At 43.0% G+C, this 18780-nt stretch overlaps 1 protein-coding gene across 2 annotated transcripts in view; it reads left to right on the forward strand.

Moving 5' to 3' along the window:
• The window catches only part of fbxw4 (F-box and WD repeat domain containing 4), a 109508-nt gene that overhangs the window by 54032 nt on the left and 36696 nt on the right, over positions 1–18780 (forward strand). For both annotated transcript variants that reach the window (XM_052027048.1, XM_052027049.1), the window contains one exon: positions 17759–17824. In XM_052027048.1, coding sequence (XP_051883008.1) covers positions 17759–17824 — 66 coding nt within the window. The remainder of the gene's footprint in view (positions 1–17758; positions 17825–18780) is intronic.

The following is an 18780-nucleotide window of genomic DNA, read 5'->3' on the forward strand; positions in this document are numbered from 1 at the left end:
AGCACAAATTTTGTGCCAGGTCTGATGTCTTGATCTTCAACTACCCTTCTCCTCAATCACTTAAGGCAAGGCTGTGCCAGTGCATTGAAGACAGTGGTGAATTTCATCATTCATCACTACTTTTACCATGGAGTGACTTTAGAGCTATGACAAGTAGTCCTTGTTTTCCATGGTCTTGTGGTGAACTTTTATCATTGGAGGGCAGTATGGTAGAGGACCTTTATTTTGTAGCTGTTGAGTGTAAGAGCCATCTTTTCGTATGCTTCAGTGGACAAGTCAGTGGTAGCTTGGAGTCTGGCCAACAAGCCTGTGCAAACACAAGCCTCATTGGCTTACTGCAGCCTTACTACTGAGGTTCGAGTGACCTTATTTCTCGAGTGCAGTCACCTTGGGTTGAACAGTTTTTTTGTTAATTCTGAAGACTATGTCCACTCCTATGAGTTGGGACTGAGGTACAAAAAAGATTGAAAGAATTGTTGGGGCAATGATGCAGCTTTGTTTGACAGTGGTCTTCATTGAGATTGGCTCTGGACCTGTTGGTTAGGATCATGTTTTGCTTGACTTTATGGAACATTTATGGAAAGGAAATGAAATTCTTTGGGGGCTGAATTTGAGGAAGGTGTTCTGTAGTTCCTCCTGATCGATAAAGTCAAAGGCTTTGGTGAGGTTGAAAAAGGCCTTTATGTGATGGTGCTGCTCTCAGTTGTTGCATGCTGAAGACTAGTCCATTGTTCCTCTGGAATCCACTCTGCATTCCAGAAGTAGCTGTTCAGCCACTGGAAGGAATTGGTTCATAAGAATTGGTTCATAAGGTTGTTGAAAGGGTTGTATTCTGCGTGGAGGTCAGTTACCAGTGGTGTACCTCAGGGATTTGTACTGGGACCCTTGCTCTTTGTGATTTTTATAAACGACCTGGATGAGGAAGTGGAGGGGTGGGTTAGTAAGTTTGCAGATGACGCAAAGGTTGGGGGTGTTGTGGATAGTTTGGAGGGCTGTCAGAGGTTACAGTGGGACATAGATAGGATGCAAGGTTGGGCTGAGAAGTGGCAGATGCAGTTCAACCCAGATTAGTGTGAAGTGGTTCATTTTGGTAGGTCAAATATGACGGCAGAATATAGTCTTAATGGTAGGACTCTTGGCAGTGTGGAGGATCAGAGGGATCTTGGGGTCCGAGTCCATAGGACGCTCAAAGCGGCTGCGCAGGTTGACTCTGTGGTTAAGAAGGCATATGGTGTATTGTCCTTCATCAATTGGGGAATTGTATTTAGGAGCCGAGAGGTATTGTTGCAGCTATATAGGTCCCTGGTCAGACCCCACTTGGCGTACTGTGCTCAGTTCTGGTCGCCTCACTACAGGAAGGATGTGGAAGCCATAGAAAGGGTGCAGAGGAGATTTACTAGGATGCTGCCTGGAATGCGGAGCATGCCTTATGAAAGCAGGTTGAGGGAACTCGGCCTTTTCTCCTTGGAGCGATGGAGGATGAGGGGATACCTGACAGAGATATATAAGATGATGAGAGGTATTGATCAGGTAGATAGTCATAAAATAGATATTGATCTGGCTTTTCCCCAGGGCTGAAATGGTGGCCACAAGAGGATATAGGTTTAAGCTGCTGGGGAGTAGGTATAGGGGAGATGTCAGGGGTAAGTCTTTTACTCAGAGAGTGGTGAGTGTGTGGAATGGGCTGCCGGAAACAGTGGTGGAGGCGGATATGATAGGGTCTTTTAAGAGACTGTTGGATAGGTACATGGAGCTGAGAAAAATAGAGGGCTCTGGGTAAGCCTAATAATTTCTAGGGTAGGGACATGTTCAGCACAGCTTTGTGGGCCAAAGGGCCTGAATTGTGCTGTAGTTTTTCTATGTTTCTATGTCTCTAACCTTGGCATTGATTTTTCCTGTGACATAGAGCAGGGAGACCCCTCTGTAGTTACTACAGTTGAACGTCTCCTTTCTTTGACTTTGTTCAGTGATAGTGCATGCTCTTTTGTTGCAAAGCAAAATTGGTCTTGGGCTAGCATTTAACAGTTAAAGGTGCAATCTAAATTCATCTTTCCAATCACACTGTTTTAACACTGTTAGTTTAAAGGATGCTGAAAAAGATTTGTAATGAGATTATGTAATTGCATAAGAAATGCATAAATGGTAGTTTGCACCCTGATATACATTGGAGGGCTTTTCAACCATGGAGTACTTTACAATCAGCTTGACTTTGTTCTCCCTTCTTGCCCAGATGTACACACTCCTTCCAGTGGAGAATCTCTGCAAAGGGAATGGGAACTGCCTGAATTCCCCTTGCTTTTCCCTACCTCAGTCTATTCCAAAGGCACTATATCACCTATTGATTTTTCAGCACAAGACCTAAAAAAACAGCCTGGCATTTATATAATTCATTTCATCACCTCAAAATGAAATTAGTTATCATTCAGTAAAGTCATCATTGTAATGCAGGAGGGGTAAAAGCCAGTTGATGCATGGTGAGGTGGCACATGACACCGCAGGAAGGATGTGATGGCTCCAGAGAAGGTGCAGAGGAGAAATGCGCTTCGCTGGGCTATAGAATTATAGTTATGAAGAGAGAGTCTAGACTGTGTTTGTTTTCTTCAGAACAAAATAGAATGAGGGGAGATTAAAAGAGGCCAGGAGAAGAAAAGGAAAGAACCAATTTCCCCTAACTAGAGGGCATGGATTTAAATTAATTAATAGAGGATTAGAGGGGAGAAAATATTATCTCTTTTGACGAGTGAAGGGGGCTGGAAATCGATGCCTGAGAGGATTGTGGAAGCAGAAACCCTCCCCACAATTAAGAAGTACCTGGATGAGCACCTGAAGAGCCACAAACTGTGGACCAAAAGTTGGGAAGTGGAATTAAAGTTCATTTGTTGGCATGGACCTGACAGACCAAATAACCTCCTTTTGTGCCTTAATTTTCTATAATTCTGTGAAAGTCCCTTAACAACAATGAGCAAATAAGTGATGCTGTGGGAGAAATATTGGTTAGCACATGAGTGATAAATCTCCTACTCTTCTTCAAGAGAGTGCCATGCAATCTGCGTCCACCTGTAAAGGCAGACAAGTTGGTGGTTGATCTGACAGTGCAATATCTCCTGTACTACACTGCACAAGATGGTGGTATCTGCAGTGGTTCGGCATCTTGCGTACTGCATTGGGAGTGTAAACCCGCATCATCTGCTCAGTCCTCTGGAGTGTGACTTGAACCCATACCCTCTGTCTTGGAGGAGAAACTGTGACAACTGACCCACAGCTGGAACTCTTTACATTCACTGCCACTGTTGGTATATCTGCCTTTTTAGATTGGGATAAACTTTCCCAATATTTCTTTTAAATATGCTATTCAAATAAACTATAGTGGTGAAGACTGCAGGGAGTTTGTTCTGCAAGGTCTTTCAGATTGGATCCAGTAGAGGTAAATGTGACGGTTGGCCAGACCAAGCTGGTCTTTGTATGGTTCTACCCTTTTGTATCAGGATGTTTTTGAAGCAGTTTTAATTCAATAGAAATTATTTGAAAGGTGCCGAATCTGTTAGCAAGCTCCCGCGATCGCATGGGACTTGATTTGAGTCCGAAGTGCAGCCCAGCAGCACTGACTTGTATGTAGAAAGGGCTGTGAAATACAAAAGGCTTTACAGTGGGTGGGGATCTCCCTTGGCCACTACAGTGATGGGAGGGTTCAGAAAGCACTGGAGAGAGAAGTGTTCCAATGTGGAGGGAGGGGGTCAAAGGAGATAAAACAGAAGAGAAGAAGCCTATTTTCTTGTGTGGAGCCTGTCAAGCAAATCTACAGAATCACTGCAGCCAAGTTTTCAAAGGCAGCTGATCGTTTGATAAAACCCGCTCTGACTCACTGCTTTCTCACAAGTGAGGGGACATGACCTTTGACCCTATATCACTTTGCTCTTTAAAAAATAATTTCTTCTCTCAACAATATTCTGACTTGTACAAACCCATTACTCTCTCTCCACATCTTCACCCGCTTTGCAGGTCATCTCCATGTCTCACTGGCTGTCAGAGACAGCGGGCTGTATTAAGACCAGGCATTCGCTTGCTCTCACTCACTCACTCACTCACTCACAATGTCTGTCTGTAACAGTTGCCCCACATGTTCTCATCATTTGCATATCTTGGGAGAACAGCACGAATACCGTTGAAACAGGTGCCAGGAGTTGTGAAGCTCCAGTGAGAGACAGTTGGGGGATTGAGCAGGCGAGAGACGGAGATTCCTGAGCCTCACTTTGGTGGGGTTTCATTAGCAAATAGTTTTTTAAAGTCTTTGTAAATGTTTCCACGGTCCGTGAGTTTGTTCTGCATGGGCGAACAGTGCCTTCTCTTCCCCCCACTGTCCCCCCCTACTATCCACATTTCTCCTTTTCTTAAAAAAAAAGAATGCTGGCTTGACCTCTCTGTGTCAATTCTATTAAAGACCCAATGAGTCTAATTTTTTTGTTTAAGTCATAGAAATTGTATTAATGTTGCTAAGGACGTGTTGCTAGGACTTGATGTCTCAAGGCCTGGAATGAGCACGGCACCCGAGTTTACACTGAAGATGTCAGCAATGAGGGAGGAGGAAGGCGAAGTGGTGAGGTTGGGGGGGGTTGGGGGGAGGTTATTGACGATTTCCACAGTGCTGACATGCATGCTCTGGGAAACAATGGTGTGGCCCTCCAGTTAAGCAATGAACATGAGTACAAAGTCCTGGCTGTTAGACCCGGTGAAATGCTGAAGGAGGTCCTCTCTGTCAGATGTTCCATCTTTCAAAATAGATGTTAAATCTTGGTTCAGTCATTGCATTCAGGTGAATGAAAAGATTCACTACTTCGAAGAAAACCAGGCAAGCTCTTCATTTTTACCCACTGGCCAACAGGACTTGTTTTAAAATAATTAACTATTCATTATCTCACTGTTTATGGGTGCAAATTGGATGCTGCTTTGAAACTACAAAAACTGCTTCATTTATATAGTGCCCTTAGAATGGCAAAGCATTCCACAAGCTTCTTCAAACAAACTTTTGTACCAAGCCATATAAAGACTAAGAGGGAATTCCAGACCTTGGGGCTTGGGCATACATAGCTAGCAATGTGAATGAACAGTGATAATATACTTCAAATGAACCTTATTGGTCGTAAAGTGCTTTAGGACATCCCAAGGACCCAAGTGACCCTATAGAAATGCAAGCAATTTCTGTTTAATTTCTTTATTGATTTTGATTAAAGATGGAGAGAGTTGAATTTAGAGAGGTACCATTCAGAAACATTATTGATTTCTCCAATTAACATTGTGGTATTGCTGGAACAGCCTTTGGACAACCAAAGATGTTAATTTAAACCTTGCTGGTAAGTCTTAGATGATCTTGTGTGCTGTATTTTCCTATGACTCTATGGACCTTACATTAAGAAAATATTTTGTGTTAAATGGCTCAGTATCTGTCTTGGTACATTGAACCGGGAGGGTTTCTGTCTGTCACCATGAGGGCTGGCCAATGTAGATGTGTAGCTCAGCTTTTATGACAAGTACTGTAGTAGGGGAGGCAGGGAGCACCTCAGCTTAGAGTTGGCAGTGGTTTCAGCCCTCTGGGGTGCAGCCGCTTGCATCAATCGCTGCTTTTCTATGAGTGACCAGCAGAAGCCACACTAGAGCTGAGCGAGGTGATCCAATTTTAGTGAAAATAGAAGGGGAGAGGCAGGAAGACAGATTCTACGACTGCGATGAGTGAAAAGAAATTTTGGTCAAGCTGTGAGGGATCACAATTGGCACGGTTCCCCCTGCCTTGGGTGTGTGGCATGTGTGATGCAGCTTTTGCTGTCTGTGGAGTCCTCAAGAAAATAACTGGAATTAAGATTATGCAAACAGGTTTAAGCATTTTAATCAAATTGTCTTCAGTAAACAATATCTTAATATCTAACAACACAAGAAATATTGTCCTTTTAATGAGCATATTTCACAGGCATGAACTCAAAGTTTGTCCATTGCTGTAATGCCTGAAATATGTAACAGTGACTACAAGAGCATTGACCTTTGATACATATTTGAGACTGGGTTTGAAAGAGTTAACTGACCAATGACGATTCTTCCTCCTCCTCTGATATTACATTACGGTAGAACCGGTGGTGTCTGCAGACACAGGCGGCTAATGGAGAGAGGAAGTCCATTTCCTCCAACGCGCCGAGCCTGGGGCGGTTGACGGATTGCCCTGAAGATTTATAGGAGTGATGGAACCTCTGTGCCCTGACACCTTGTTTCCATTTAGAAAGACATATGCCGAGGATAGGAAGCAATTAGGGAGGCATGAGGGGAAGAGAGAGGGATCTGTGATGTTCCGCGGCGTATTACAGTGCAGTAGCTCAGAGCCCAAGCTCTGACTGAGTTACTGGCTCAAGCCAGGCGCTGATGGCTGATAGTTCAAAATGTATAATCTTGTGTGCTGCTTACTGTGTGCGGGTTTGTATGTGTTTGGAGACTGTGATTTTTGTCTTCCTTTCTCATTCTGGTTTCTCTCTCTCGTTCTCTCCCCCTCTCTCTGTCACACTCTCATGCTCGTTTTCTCTCTCTCGCTCAGAAAGCGTGACAGAGAGAGTGTGCTTTCTGGTACACTCTCTCTGTCACGCTTTCTCTCACTCACTTGAGTTTTTCAATGCCCACAGCACAGACTTGTATCAAGTACCATTTTTCTCCTACTGGCTTAAACAAGACACAACCCTAATGGAAGTGTGGAAGTTTGTCACCATTTTACAAGGAGATGGGTGGGGGAAACCTTCCAATTTGAACTGTACCCATGTTTTCCAAAATGCTTGGGAAAACCACTGGATGGTGGCAGGGATCAATGGAATAGTGGCAATATGTGAGTTCCTTCTAGAGAAGTGGTGGGGTGAAAGGTTTCCCTGGAAAAATAGGAAAAGTAGTCCTATAGTGCCTGAATAGATTGCTGTTGCACCCCAAGGAGACTCCTATTGAAAATGTTATTGCTAGAATCTAATTGAGGGGTTCTGAGGGTTTGTACGCAAAACAACATACCTGGGGGTAAGTTACAGTTTGGAATTTAAACAAGGCTTTTGGGCAGTTTATATAGTGAATCACATGCTGGAATTTAATTGAGGGTAGTCAGGATTGAGAGGTTTGGATGTAAGACTGCAAATCGTGCCTCTGACTCAATTTATATTGGTACTTGATTTACACAATTGATTATAACTGGAGCATTAAATCAAGCAAAAAATAGCTGTTGTCTAATCAGCAGGGGTTTTGATGTCTGGTACTGTAATTACACACAAAAAAATGACAAAATTGTGGAGAATGAGTGTCCCCTCAATGCTCCCCTCATCTGCTCTTAATGCGTCACTGAGCAACGCATTGGAATATATCAAAGGTGCAGAGTACCCTCATCGGCCATTGTGGTAGCAGTCTTGTGTTTTCATCTCCACGGACAGGAGAGATTGGTATCGAGTGTTACTTGTAATGTAACCAGTTAAAGAGCAGTTCGGCGCTGGGAATGCTGCCCTCACATGACTTTATTATGAGGGTCTGCCTTTTAGGCACTTGAAGTGTCTTCACCCATAAAGTTTAAAAGGCAGAAAGGCTACAGTATCAGTTTGAATTGTGCCCTCAGGACCAGATGAGTTTTTTTGAAGATTCTAGTGATTTGGATGCAGGTATTTAACATTTCAGAGCAGCTTGATGTTGAACTTTATTTGTGATTGCTTTTGTACTTTTAAAGAATCCAATCATTTCTACCTTGAATAAATGACCCCATTTACACTAACTCCTTTAGTGACATTCCCTGAGAGCATATTATACAACTGGGACACTCTTTATAAATAAAAAGGCATACACACAATTTTTTTGGCTGTGTTTAAATTGTTATATTAAAATTCTCACCTTCATGTGCAAGTCCCTCAGAACTACTTGTTTCCCCACTCTATAACCTCCTCCAGTACTAAAATATTCCAATGTCACTGCCTTCCTCCAAACCAATCTTTATATGCATCACTGATTTTGTTCATCCTATTTTGCCTCACTTAATCCCTCCATCTCCTTCTTTTCCTCCTTGGAACACAACTCTTTAACAAAATTCTTGACCACCTAACCCATTATTTCTTTATACAACTTAGGGTCTAATTTAATCTGGCCACACTTCTCTGAATCACCTCAGAATGTTTTATAGCATTTAAGCTGCTGTATAAATGCAAGTTGTCAGTCTTATGAAGATGAAAAGGATAGTCAGTATAGATAGGTAGTTTGAAACAGTGATTTACTTTTTCCATTTGCATTTTTTGATAGTTTAGTCTTTACCTAGAAGTATCAAACGTTGAAACTGAGCCATGTTTGGAGGCCAGGACAGGTGATTCGGTTGCCAATGCAGCAGAGAGAATCAGAAAGGAATAAGGAAGGAATTTCAGATATTACTTTAAAACACCTAAGGCTTGAGGAATTAATGTTAGTGTGTTTGATTCGGGTGGTGCTAGCACATGGAAATATTCAGCATTCAATTTTTTCTGATCTGCCTGTGTTGCAGACACGCCTATTGCCAATTGACCAAGATGGTCGAAGCTGCTCCTGTTTTTCATAGCTCCCATTTTGTTCTGCATTCTTTTTCATCCCTTGCCAGACCTCTTCTTCAGCCCCAGCCCACACAAAGAGTCTGGAGAGATAGACATGTTCTATTGATGGTAGTTTATAGCAAAGCTAGTGTCTGTAATGAGCAATTTTGGCAAAGACTGCAGAAGCAGATTGCATTGTAAATGGGATCGAGTTACAGTTTGTGAGTATGATTGGTCGATTAAAGTCTAACAGGGCATTCACCTGCACCACCTGCTGATCACTGTCTTGTTTCTGTGCTGTTGCCTGCAGGTTTGCCTTCTGTGGGGATCCTCTTCATAGGGGTAGCATTGTTCAATAAGTATAGTGCAAGCTCCACTCCCACAGCAGCAGAACTAAATGAAATCGGCAGTTTCCTGCTAGTTAACTGATTCAGTCCAACACCATATGCTGCAAGGTTTATGTAAATTTGTTCCAGATCCACGTGGAATTTGAACCAAGTTTGAACACAGTAAGGAGCACAAGTTGTGTGTTTATATGCAGGGCAGTATAAACAGGAGCAGAGTGTTATATACAAGTCCAGGGTACATGCCAGATGCTAGTTTGTGAAGGTAGGACTTCAGGGTACGCTGCATAGACGGGGTGATTGAAATGGATCACATGATGCTTGGTACAGACAAGAATCACAAGGTGCTTGTATATAAGGAGTGCAGGATAGATGTTATATGCAGGATAATGCAGGCATGTTATATACCAGGAGCATAGGATGTTTGTTCTATTCAAAGACCATAGGATATGTTATATACAGAGGCATATGGTGCATATTATATACTTTTAAACTGGAAAAAAATGGGTGGCTAGTCAGATCTAACAGGAAACACAGGGCTGCTGAACAACTACTGGAAGCTTTAGACCACTCCAGTTATTTCAGCTCGATTGGGAATCGTCACTAGTGTGTTTTCCTCACACCCATTTCCAGCAACTCAGTATGTTGGAATTGTTCACGTAGGTCTTCCCTTGGTCTCGTGTTTTTCAGTGCAGTAGACACCAGCCAATTGTAGCTAATCCAAATATGAATGGTTGCATTTCTTATCAGCAAAAAAAACCTGAGAATATCACAGAATCTGTGTGTGAATTTCAACCTTTTTGTGCACGTGTCTTTTCATTATTGTGATAATAATTCCTTGGTTTCTGAATGGTGTTATACAGCTGTGATATAAATGAACCCTTGTGAGTTGCATGATCTTGAATAGTATGCAAGGTGTAGTCTATTAAAATTAATGTCTAGGGTTAAAAGAGTATTGCCATGCCACCCCTGTGGCTAGGAAGTAATATACACTGTATATTGGGCTTGTTCCTTTCTGGATGTTGTATTGCACTGGGATTTTGGTCCCTTTGTCTACTGGTTTTCTTTATGGTGACAAACCAGGAATGAGGATATTGGCTGCCAGTTGAACTCACCTGCTGACATTTGGTTTCATTAAAGTCAATGTAACCCAATGTTGGGAGGTTGATACTCTCACACCCATTTAACTTGATGGACTGAAGGAATTTCTCCTCCATATCCCCTCTGCAGTTTGGTGTGTAGATGTAGGAAGATGTATACAGTGGAAAGAGAGAGAGTGGGAAAGGAAGAGAGGGAAAGGGGGATGGGTGCAGAGAAACGGAAAACCTTTGATTGAAGGGAATCCGTTAACTTGGAAACGCCGGGCTGGGTTTGGTCCTAACAATGTTGGTACTGTGGCAGATGCTGTCCCGCTAGGAATGGCTTTGTGTTTGTGTGACCTCTGGCAATAATTCCATGCCTCTGAGGTACCTCCAATAATGATGTCAAATGATTAGGTTACCGAAAATGTGAACAGTGGCAATAGGACGTGACATGTTCTAATGACTGCTGGACACACTGGCAGGTCCGATGTACCTGTGCTGATGTAACCTTTGCCACTATAATATCGCTGGTTCACAAAGTGCCTACTTACACAAAAAACCCTTTCCCTTCTTCAAAAGCTGACTTAATTGCGTTTTTTACATTTTTTTTCTCCTCTCCATGCGGGGATCAGTGGGCTATAAATAATTTGAGTAATCGAGAGTAATAGGGTTGAGGGGGAGGAGAGGAGGGCAAGTTTGGGGAGGGGGGGAGGATGAACTTTTCCTCTTTTGTATCCTGTGTCAGCGAGGGTCAGAGGTCAGGAGGCTTGCATATTCTATTAGGTCGAGTCGTAATCATTGGAACAAATGAGTTTACCCAACAGTGATTAAAGTGCCAGGGAAGCTCGGCAAGGCTGAATGTGTTTGACAAGCTCTCTGGTGAACGATGTGACAGGCCCCAGAGCCTGTCCTTGCCAAATTGCTGTTGCTCTACAGAGATATTTGAAAATAAAATAAACTGGGTGAGTTGACATCACTCAGTTGGCCTGCACGTTCCCAGTGATACAAGGAACACACAAACACACCAGCTCTCTATGCATGTTTTAATTGTACAATCTGCTTGTTGAACTTATAAGGCCAGAGTTCAGGCAACTGATGCAGCAACCCTCCACAAGTCCCACCTGATCCCGCACTAAATGTTGATTGCACCTGTCGCTCTTCAGAAAATTGCAGCTTAGTTTCTGAAATCCAAGTAATAGGGATAATTTATCACTTGCCTGCCATCATGGTTCAGGCACAGCCATCGGTGCCGAGTGTAGGGCTGGCACCTATAGGAAAAAAGATAGCACCTTTCACAACTTCAGTATGTACACATGTGGTGTTACAACCAGTGAAGTACTTTTGAAGTGCATTCACTGTAAAATTGAGCCATCATGTTATATGTAGCAGGCTCCCACAAACAGCAATGTGATGATGACCAGATCATCTGTGTTTTAGTTGTTTCTGAGATAAGTAATGGCCAAGACACCAGCGAGATCTTTCCTGCTCTTCTTCAAATGGGCTTTTTGAATCCATTTGAGGGATGGACAGGACATGGTTTAACCTCTCAGCAGACACCACAGTGGAAGTGTCACCTTAGATTTTGTGCTCAATTCTCTGGATCTTCTGATGTGCAAATAGTCCTGCAGCCTTGCAAATTATTTTCTCTCCTAGCTGGACATTTGCCTTTTGAAAGCCTGATTGATTCTGTTTCCATTACATTCTGTATCTTTTTAAACCTGTGCCAGATGGTCTTTGAAACATCCACTAATGGATGTTTACTCCGTGTTAACCAGTCATGGGTGTACTTCAGCTAAATTTGCTGAATGATATAGAGATATTTCCCCTAGTGCAGGTGAGTGGTAGAATCTGGGGGGAGCTGATGAAAATTTGGCGGGAGTAAAAGAAAATGAACTAATGTAGAATTAGTGTCAATGCGTAGTTGATGGTTGGCACAGACTTGATGGACCCAAGGGCCTGTTTCTGTGCTGTATCTCTCTATATCTATTTAAGCAGAGCAAGACCATGAAATCTGGTACAAAGGGATCTAGGGGTCCTGGAGTATGAAGAAAAAGATAGCTTGCAGGTAAAGCAAGTAATTAGGAGGACGTAGAATGTTGGCTTTTATTTCAAGGAGTATGGAGTAAATAAAGTAGGGAAGTTTTGATTCACCTTTACAGGGCAGTGGTGAGACTGCACCTGGAGTACATGAAGTAGTTTTGGTCTCCATATTTGAGGAAGGACATGCCTTCATTGGAGGCATTGCAGAGAAAGTTTCCTAGGTTGGTTCCTAGGATGAAGGGGTTGACGTATGAGGAAATGCAGAAAAATAAGAGGTGATTTTATCAAAATGTATACAGATTTGAGGAGGATTGACATTACAGCGTGGATGCTAGGGAGTAAAGTTTCAGAAGAACATATTGCCCATATTTGATGGATATAAGGAGGAACCTCTTCTCAAAGAGGGTTAAAAATCTTTGGCATTCTCTACCCAAAAGAGTCATAGAACATAGAACATTACAGCACAGTACAGGCCCTTTGACCCACAATGTTGTGCCAACATGTTATCCTGCTCTAAGATCTATCTAACCCTTCCCTCCCACATAGCCCCCCATTTCTCATTGAATATATTACAAGGTGGAGACTGAATATATTACAAGGTGGAGACTGACAGACATTTAAGCTAGAAGTGAGGTGATGGGTTTTGTGAGAGCAGGAAATTGGTTTTGTGGCTAGAATTGGATTAGCCATGATATTAGTGAATGATGGAGCAGGCTGGAGTTTGACCAGATTTGGATCAGTGATGGCCTAACCAGATAAGACAAGTTCCACAAAACCTTCCTTTTTGTACTCTGTACCTCTATTTATGAAGCTCAGGAACCCATACCCTTTATTAACTACTTTCTCAACCTGTCTTAATTCTTCAGCACTTCCATCCCGTGAACGTGCTGAAGAATCAACCACACTCCCATATGACAAAGGGCTTTGTTATTGTTGGTTCCACTGTCCATGTTAAATGGGCTGAAGATGGAGCAATTCAACTGACCATGGCATCCAATTTTTCCTCTCCTATAGTGTCAGGACGTCCACTTATTGGCATGATTTATGCCAGATCCATTTCTTTCCCCACCAGTGCTGAAATTAATTCCTTACACATTAACTGCATCAAATGCCTGTAGGTCTTGTTGTGATCTGGCTCTTAAAGTTTGACTCTCTGAGCTGTGGTTAATTCACACCTGGCTTATAGAATTTACTGTAGTGAATATCAAGTCACCTCACGAAGTTGTGAAGGATCTTTAGATGGAATCTGCTGACATACCGCATACAACTATAATGGAAAATTGTATTCATATTACAGTCAGGTGCTAGGTTTTTTGTGCGCTTTCTCCATAGATACAGGAAAGCTGACATGTTTGATGGTTACTGAAGCATTTCACAAACTGGATAAATGGGATAACTGACTAGCCTCACTGACGTGCTGACATTGTCCAGTTGTGGTCTAACAGACCTGGGAAATCCCAAGTCTAACAGTTCACGGTTGCCCAAGTAGCCATCACCCTGGTGAATAGGCAGGAGCTTTGTGGGATAACACGGTGAGCGAAGCAAAGATAATTTGCATTTATATAGCAAATGTTGATGTCCTTTACAGTGTATAACCATTAAACAGTTAGAACACAGGGAGGAGAATTTTAAATTTGGGTTTTTGGGAGCCCCTGCACAATACTGATGCATGAGCTGGAATTGATGCAGAGTGAAATAAGAGCCCCAGAGCCTTGGATGAGTTCATGTTTGTGAAAGATGGAGGATTGGAGTCAGAGGAGAGCTTAATGTAAAAACATAAGAAATGGAAACAGGAGAAGTCCATTCAGCTCCTTGTACCTTCTCCACCATTTAGTACAGTCAGGCTGATATTTTACCTCAGTGCCACTTTCCTGCACTAACTCCATATCCCTCGATTCCCTTAATATCTAAAAATCTATTAATCTCTTTCTTGAATGTACTCAACAACTGAGCATCCGTAGCCCTTGTGGGTAGAGGTGGTTCCAAAGATTCAACACTTTCTGAATGTAGAAATTTCTTATGACCTGAATGTCCAACCCGGTAATCTGAGACTGTGCCACTGGTTCTAACCAAGGAAGACGTCATCCCTGATCTGTATACAATTTTACCAGGAGCATGTATAACAGGAGCAAGACATCTCTTGTATTCAAATTCTTGCAATAAGACTAACATGTAATTTTCCTTCCTAATTCCTTCCAATTCACTGCCTGTTAACTTTCAGTGAATGATTCATGTACCCAGATACCCAGGTCCCTCTGAACACTAATACCTTTCAATCTCTTACCATTTAAAAAAAATACTCCACCCTTCTATTTTTGCTACCAAAGTAGATGACCTCACATTTTTCCAAGTTGTATTACATTTGCTATGTCCTTGACCATTTGTTTAATATGTCTATCTCCCTGAAGCCTAATCCTTCTCGCAGCCCTCATTATCACAGAGAAGTTTGAGAGTAATTACAAGCTTTTCAGGTCCATCCGCAGAAACTTTTCCACTGATAGCCTCAATGTGGAGTTGCGATTGATATCAGCAAGATTTCAAACCATATGTGGTCTGCCTCTTCGTGCAACCACAAGTATAGTACTATTGTACCATTTCATCGTGTTGGTTCTTGACTGACCAACAAAGGCCCTGAACTTCTCTGGTATTCGAGGTACACCACAGGAAGCGGCTGAGTCACTTTGATGCCAGTTCTAATTCCACTGCAAGGTCGGTGGGTAATTCTGCCACAACTTCTTGTGGGTAGTCATAGCCGTATTGCCAGCTACCTATGCCATCATAAAGATGAAGAATGATAATGCTGTATGGTCATAGTTAGGATGTAATTTTTATGTTGATTAAATTATTTCAATACTGTGGCAGTGGTGGAGCCAGATGTTGTAGGTTCAAACATAAAGCAATGGAAAAGATCAGCATGGGCTTGAGAAGTGAGAACACATTTAAGATATGTGGAGAGGAAGTGTGGATGTGATAGACATTCGAAAAGACAGAGGGGCAAGGATGTTTACTTTGGTAGTGACAAATAGCAGATCTGTAAACAAGGGTAATGGTACTTGTTGAGATGACGTGAGGACAGGAATGGAAGATAGATGGTCAGCAGTGGGAATGACTATCTTGGTCTTAGTGCAAAAAACTCCCTGAACGGCACGGTAGCATAGTGGTTAGCACAATGCTTTACAGCGACCCGGGTTCAATTCCAGACACTGTCTGTAAGGAGTTTGTACGTTCTCCCCGTGTCTGCGTGGGTTTCCTCCGGGTGCTCCGGTTTCCTCCCACATTCCAAAGACGTACAGGTTAGGAAGTTATGGGCATGCTATGTTGGTGCCGGAAGCACGGCGACACTTGCGGGCTGCCCCCCAAAACCCCTACGCAAACGATGTATTTCACTGTGTGTTTTGATGTACAGGTGACTAAAAGATCTTATCTTACTTGATGAGGTAGTGGAGGGTGGGTCAGGGACAAAGAAGTTTAAAGAAATAGTATTCGACAAAAGACACCAAGAAGATCCTTATTCTTGAGTGGTGGAGTAGATAGTGGTTTGGGCAAAGAATGAAGTCTGATATTATTTATTGGCTCCACTAATCACCTCCCAGCCCTCTGTTGCTGTCTCCACCCCTCCCTCATGGTTCCCATCGACCCTTCCTCACCTGCATTCACCTATCGCTTGCCAGCTCCTACCTCAACTCTCCCCCTCACCTCTTTTACTGACAATCTCCCCTTTATACTCTCAGTTCTGATGCAGAGTCTTGACCCAAAATGTTGACCATACCATTGCCTCCACAGATGCTACCTGACCTGCTGAGTTCCTCCAGCAGTTTTTTGCTCCAGATCCCAGCATTTGCAATCTCTTGTGTGTGTCTCTGATATTATTTGATGTGGTCTAGACAGATATGTTTAACCTTCATCATTTTAGAGAGTCCATAAGGTTCCAGTTCTGTGGGTTTTGAACTGGATGATAAGGCCAATGTGAGACCTACAGACTTAGCTACAGTGAGGTGGGACATACTTGACAGAAGGGTGGTGGGTAGTTTGGGAGGTGGTGCAGGGCTTCTGTCAGCTCCTGATAAAGGCACCCGAGCTTAGCAATGCCATCCTCAGTGCTCCTCCACTCTGAGCAGACGTGTTAAGTAAACTGACTCTGTACAGTTTTTTACACTTATGAAGTGAGTAACCCTTACCCTTTAAAAATGGCTCTGTGCAGTTGCATGTGGAGTGATCCTTCTAAATAAACAGCTACAAAATGAGTGACCCTTACCTTGAACAAAGAATGATGCTGTATGGTTACAGTGATCCAGCTGAAACTGTAATGCTTTGCAATTCCATAAGGCAACCTTGAATAAACAGACTCTATACAGCGATGCAGTGAATTGCCCTCAATCCTGAATAAAGAGTAAATCTGTAAATTTGCATAGAAAAACCATTAACCTGCTAAGTAACCTTTGTGAAGTTGCATGATATGTAAATCACACCCTTTTTACTTGTCTATTTTAAAAGTAGTTAACATATTTCAGGTGCCAGTTCATGAGCCACTATTTCTGCTTCCACTTGGTGAATTATTCTAAATGCCAATCAGCAAAGGAAGCTAACAAAGTGAGCCATGGATATCTCTGTCCTGTTACCAAAGGAAGGGTTTTCCATTGATCAAAAATTGTATAGAAGTTTGAACATTTTGGTCCTTTTGTACTAAAATAAGTTTCTGAGATTGAACATTAGCCTTTGTCTGAGACTTGAGGTGAGGAAACGCAGTGAGAGGAATAAAACCTTGCTATGAAAGGTTGGGTTGGGGAGGGCTCAGTGTTGGTGGTCTGCTGGCCAATTTTAGTGTGGCAGGTTTTGTATGAATGGAAACTAAAAGCTATTAGTGTGTACGTGAGTGTGATGGTCCCCCAGGGGCAGAGTGAAAGAAGCTAGGTGGTGGGAACACAGCAGGTAGTGGCTGGAACTGGGGAGGGGGCCTTTCAGGTGATCCACAGCCTGTGTGGGATTGTGCAAACTGCTCCACCCCTGTATTGTGTTGTGTAATAAATGATTCTGGGCTTCAGCAGCCTGCTGAAGAGCAGTGTACCAACTGGAGAACAGCTAATTCCAATCTCTTCCCCCCTCCGAGCCCCTCCATCGCACCTCCCCTGCTCTTAACCATGGATCCAGACACTTGATTGGGGTTAACCCATTCCTTGATTGAACCTATGTGAGTGATTTGTATAGACTTATTCTCACTTTATTTTCCTCAAGCGTTACAGCTGTGACAATTTAATGAATTCCATGGTGCAGCTTTTTTCATACAGAAATTAGGGATAACTCTCTACCTGCTACCACCCCTTCTCGCTCCTCCTCTACCCCTGGTGGGTCAGATGGCCTTCCTTGTGGGTAGTTGATGCTTCAAACCAGAGGCATGGGGGGCACTGGCTATGGATAAGGTTGAGATGGATAAAGCAGGTCTGTGCCATCAGTAGGTCCACAATTGACCTCAGCTTTTTATTTTAAAGGGAACATTTGCTTTTCGTTCCTGTCTGCTCTCCACGAGTCTCTATTCTAAGTCTGCCAAGGGGCTGAATAGCCTACTCTATGTACAACGGCTCTTGTCAGCAAATGTTATTGGGGTAAAGTGAGGATCAGAGATTTACACCATCCCTCCCCACATACATCCACTCCAAAACAAGAGTATGGAATCCAGGAAGTGAAAAAGACACCATCCCTTTTGATCAATCCTTTTGTTTTGTAAGTGGTTGTACTTTCTCTTTTCCAGTTCTGTCATGACCGGGACTGCTTGCTGTAGCCATGCCTCACCATTACGGATTTGGGACCTTCAAAGGTAAGGAAACCAATCCCACGAATCACGCAGCCGAGCCTGTGTCCAGGTGTTACCACTGGAGTCCTTCTCTTTTTAGAGGGAGGAAAGGACTTGCATTTGTTTAGCACCCTTGTCAACCTCCAGTTGTTCTTATGTGCTTTACAACCAATTAGACATCTTTAAAGTGAGGTTGCAATAATGTAGGAAACACAGTTGCCAACTTGAACACAATGGGAAGCTGTCACAAAACAGCATTGTCATCATGTCATCTGTTATTATAATATATTGTTCACAACACGGTAGAACTGCCATGCTGCTCTTCAGAAAGGTCTGTGGATCTTTGATGTTCAGCTCAGAGACAAAGGGATCCTTCAGTTTAATATCTTACCTGAAAGACAGCAACTCTGACTGTGTGCAGCATTGCCTTATGTCTGCACTGGAGTGTCAGGCCACGTTTTCAACTCAGGCCCATACCGGTCAGCCCAGAAACAGGTCCTTTGGCCCACCATGTCCATGCCAAGTATTGAGTATCCATCTATACCTATCCCATTTTCTAGGACCTGGCCTTTGCCTTGGCAATTCAAGTGCTCATTTAGATGCTTCTTAACTATTGTGAGAGCGCCTGCCTCCACCACCTCTTTAGACAGTGCATTCCATATTCCTAAAACCCTCTGGATGAAAAAATTCTTCCTCAGATCCTCATGAAACCGCCTACTCCTCACTTTAAACCTATGCCATTTGGTTTCAGACGTTTCTGCAATGGGGAATTATTCCTTACTATCTACACTATCTATGCCCCTCATTTTGTATACCTCAGTCAGGTCTGTCTCACCCCCGCCCCCCCCCCCCACCACACCACCCCCCAGCCTCCTCCACTCCAAAGAAAATAAACCCAGCCTGTCCAGTGTCTTCTCATAAATGAAATACTCCATCCCAGGCAGACATCCTGGTGAATCTCCTCTGCGCCCTCTCCCGTG

Source organism: Pristis pectinata, chromosome 12 (genome assembly GCF_009764475.1).
Source record: "Pristis pectinata isolate sPriPec2 chromosome 12, sPriPec2.1.pri, whole genome shotgun sequence".
Lineage (NCBI taxonomy): Eukaryota > Metazoa > Chordata > Chondrichthyes > Rhinopristiformes > Pristidae > Pristis > Pristis pectinata.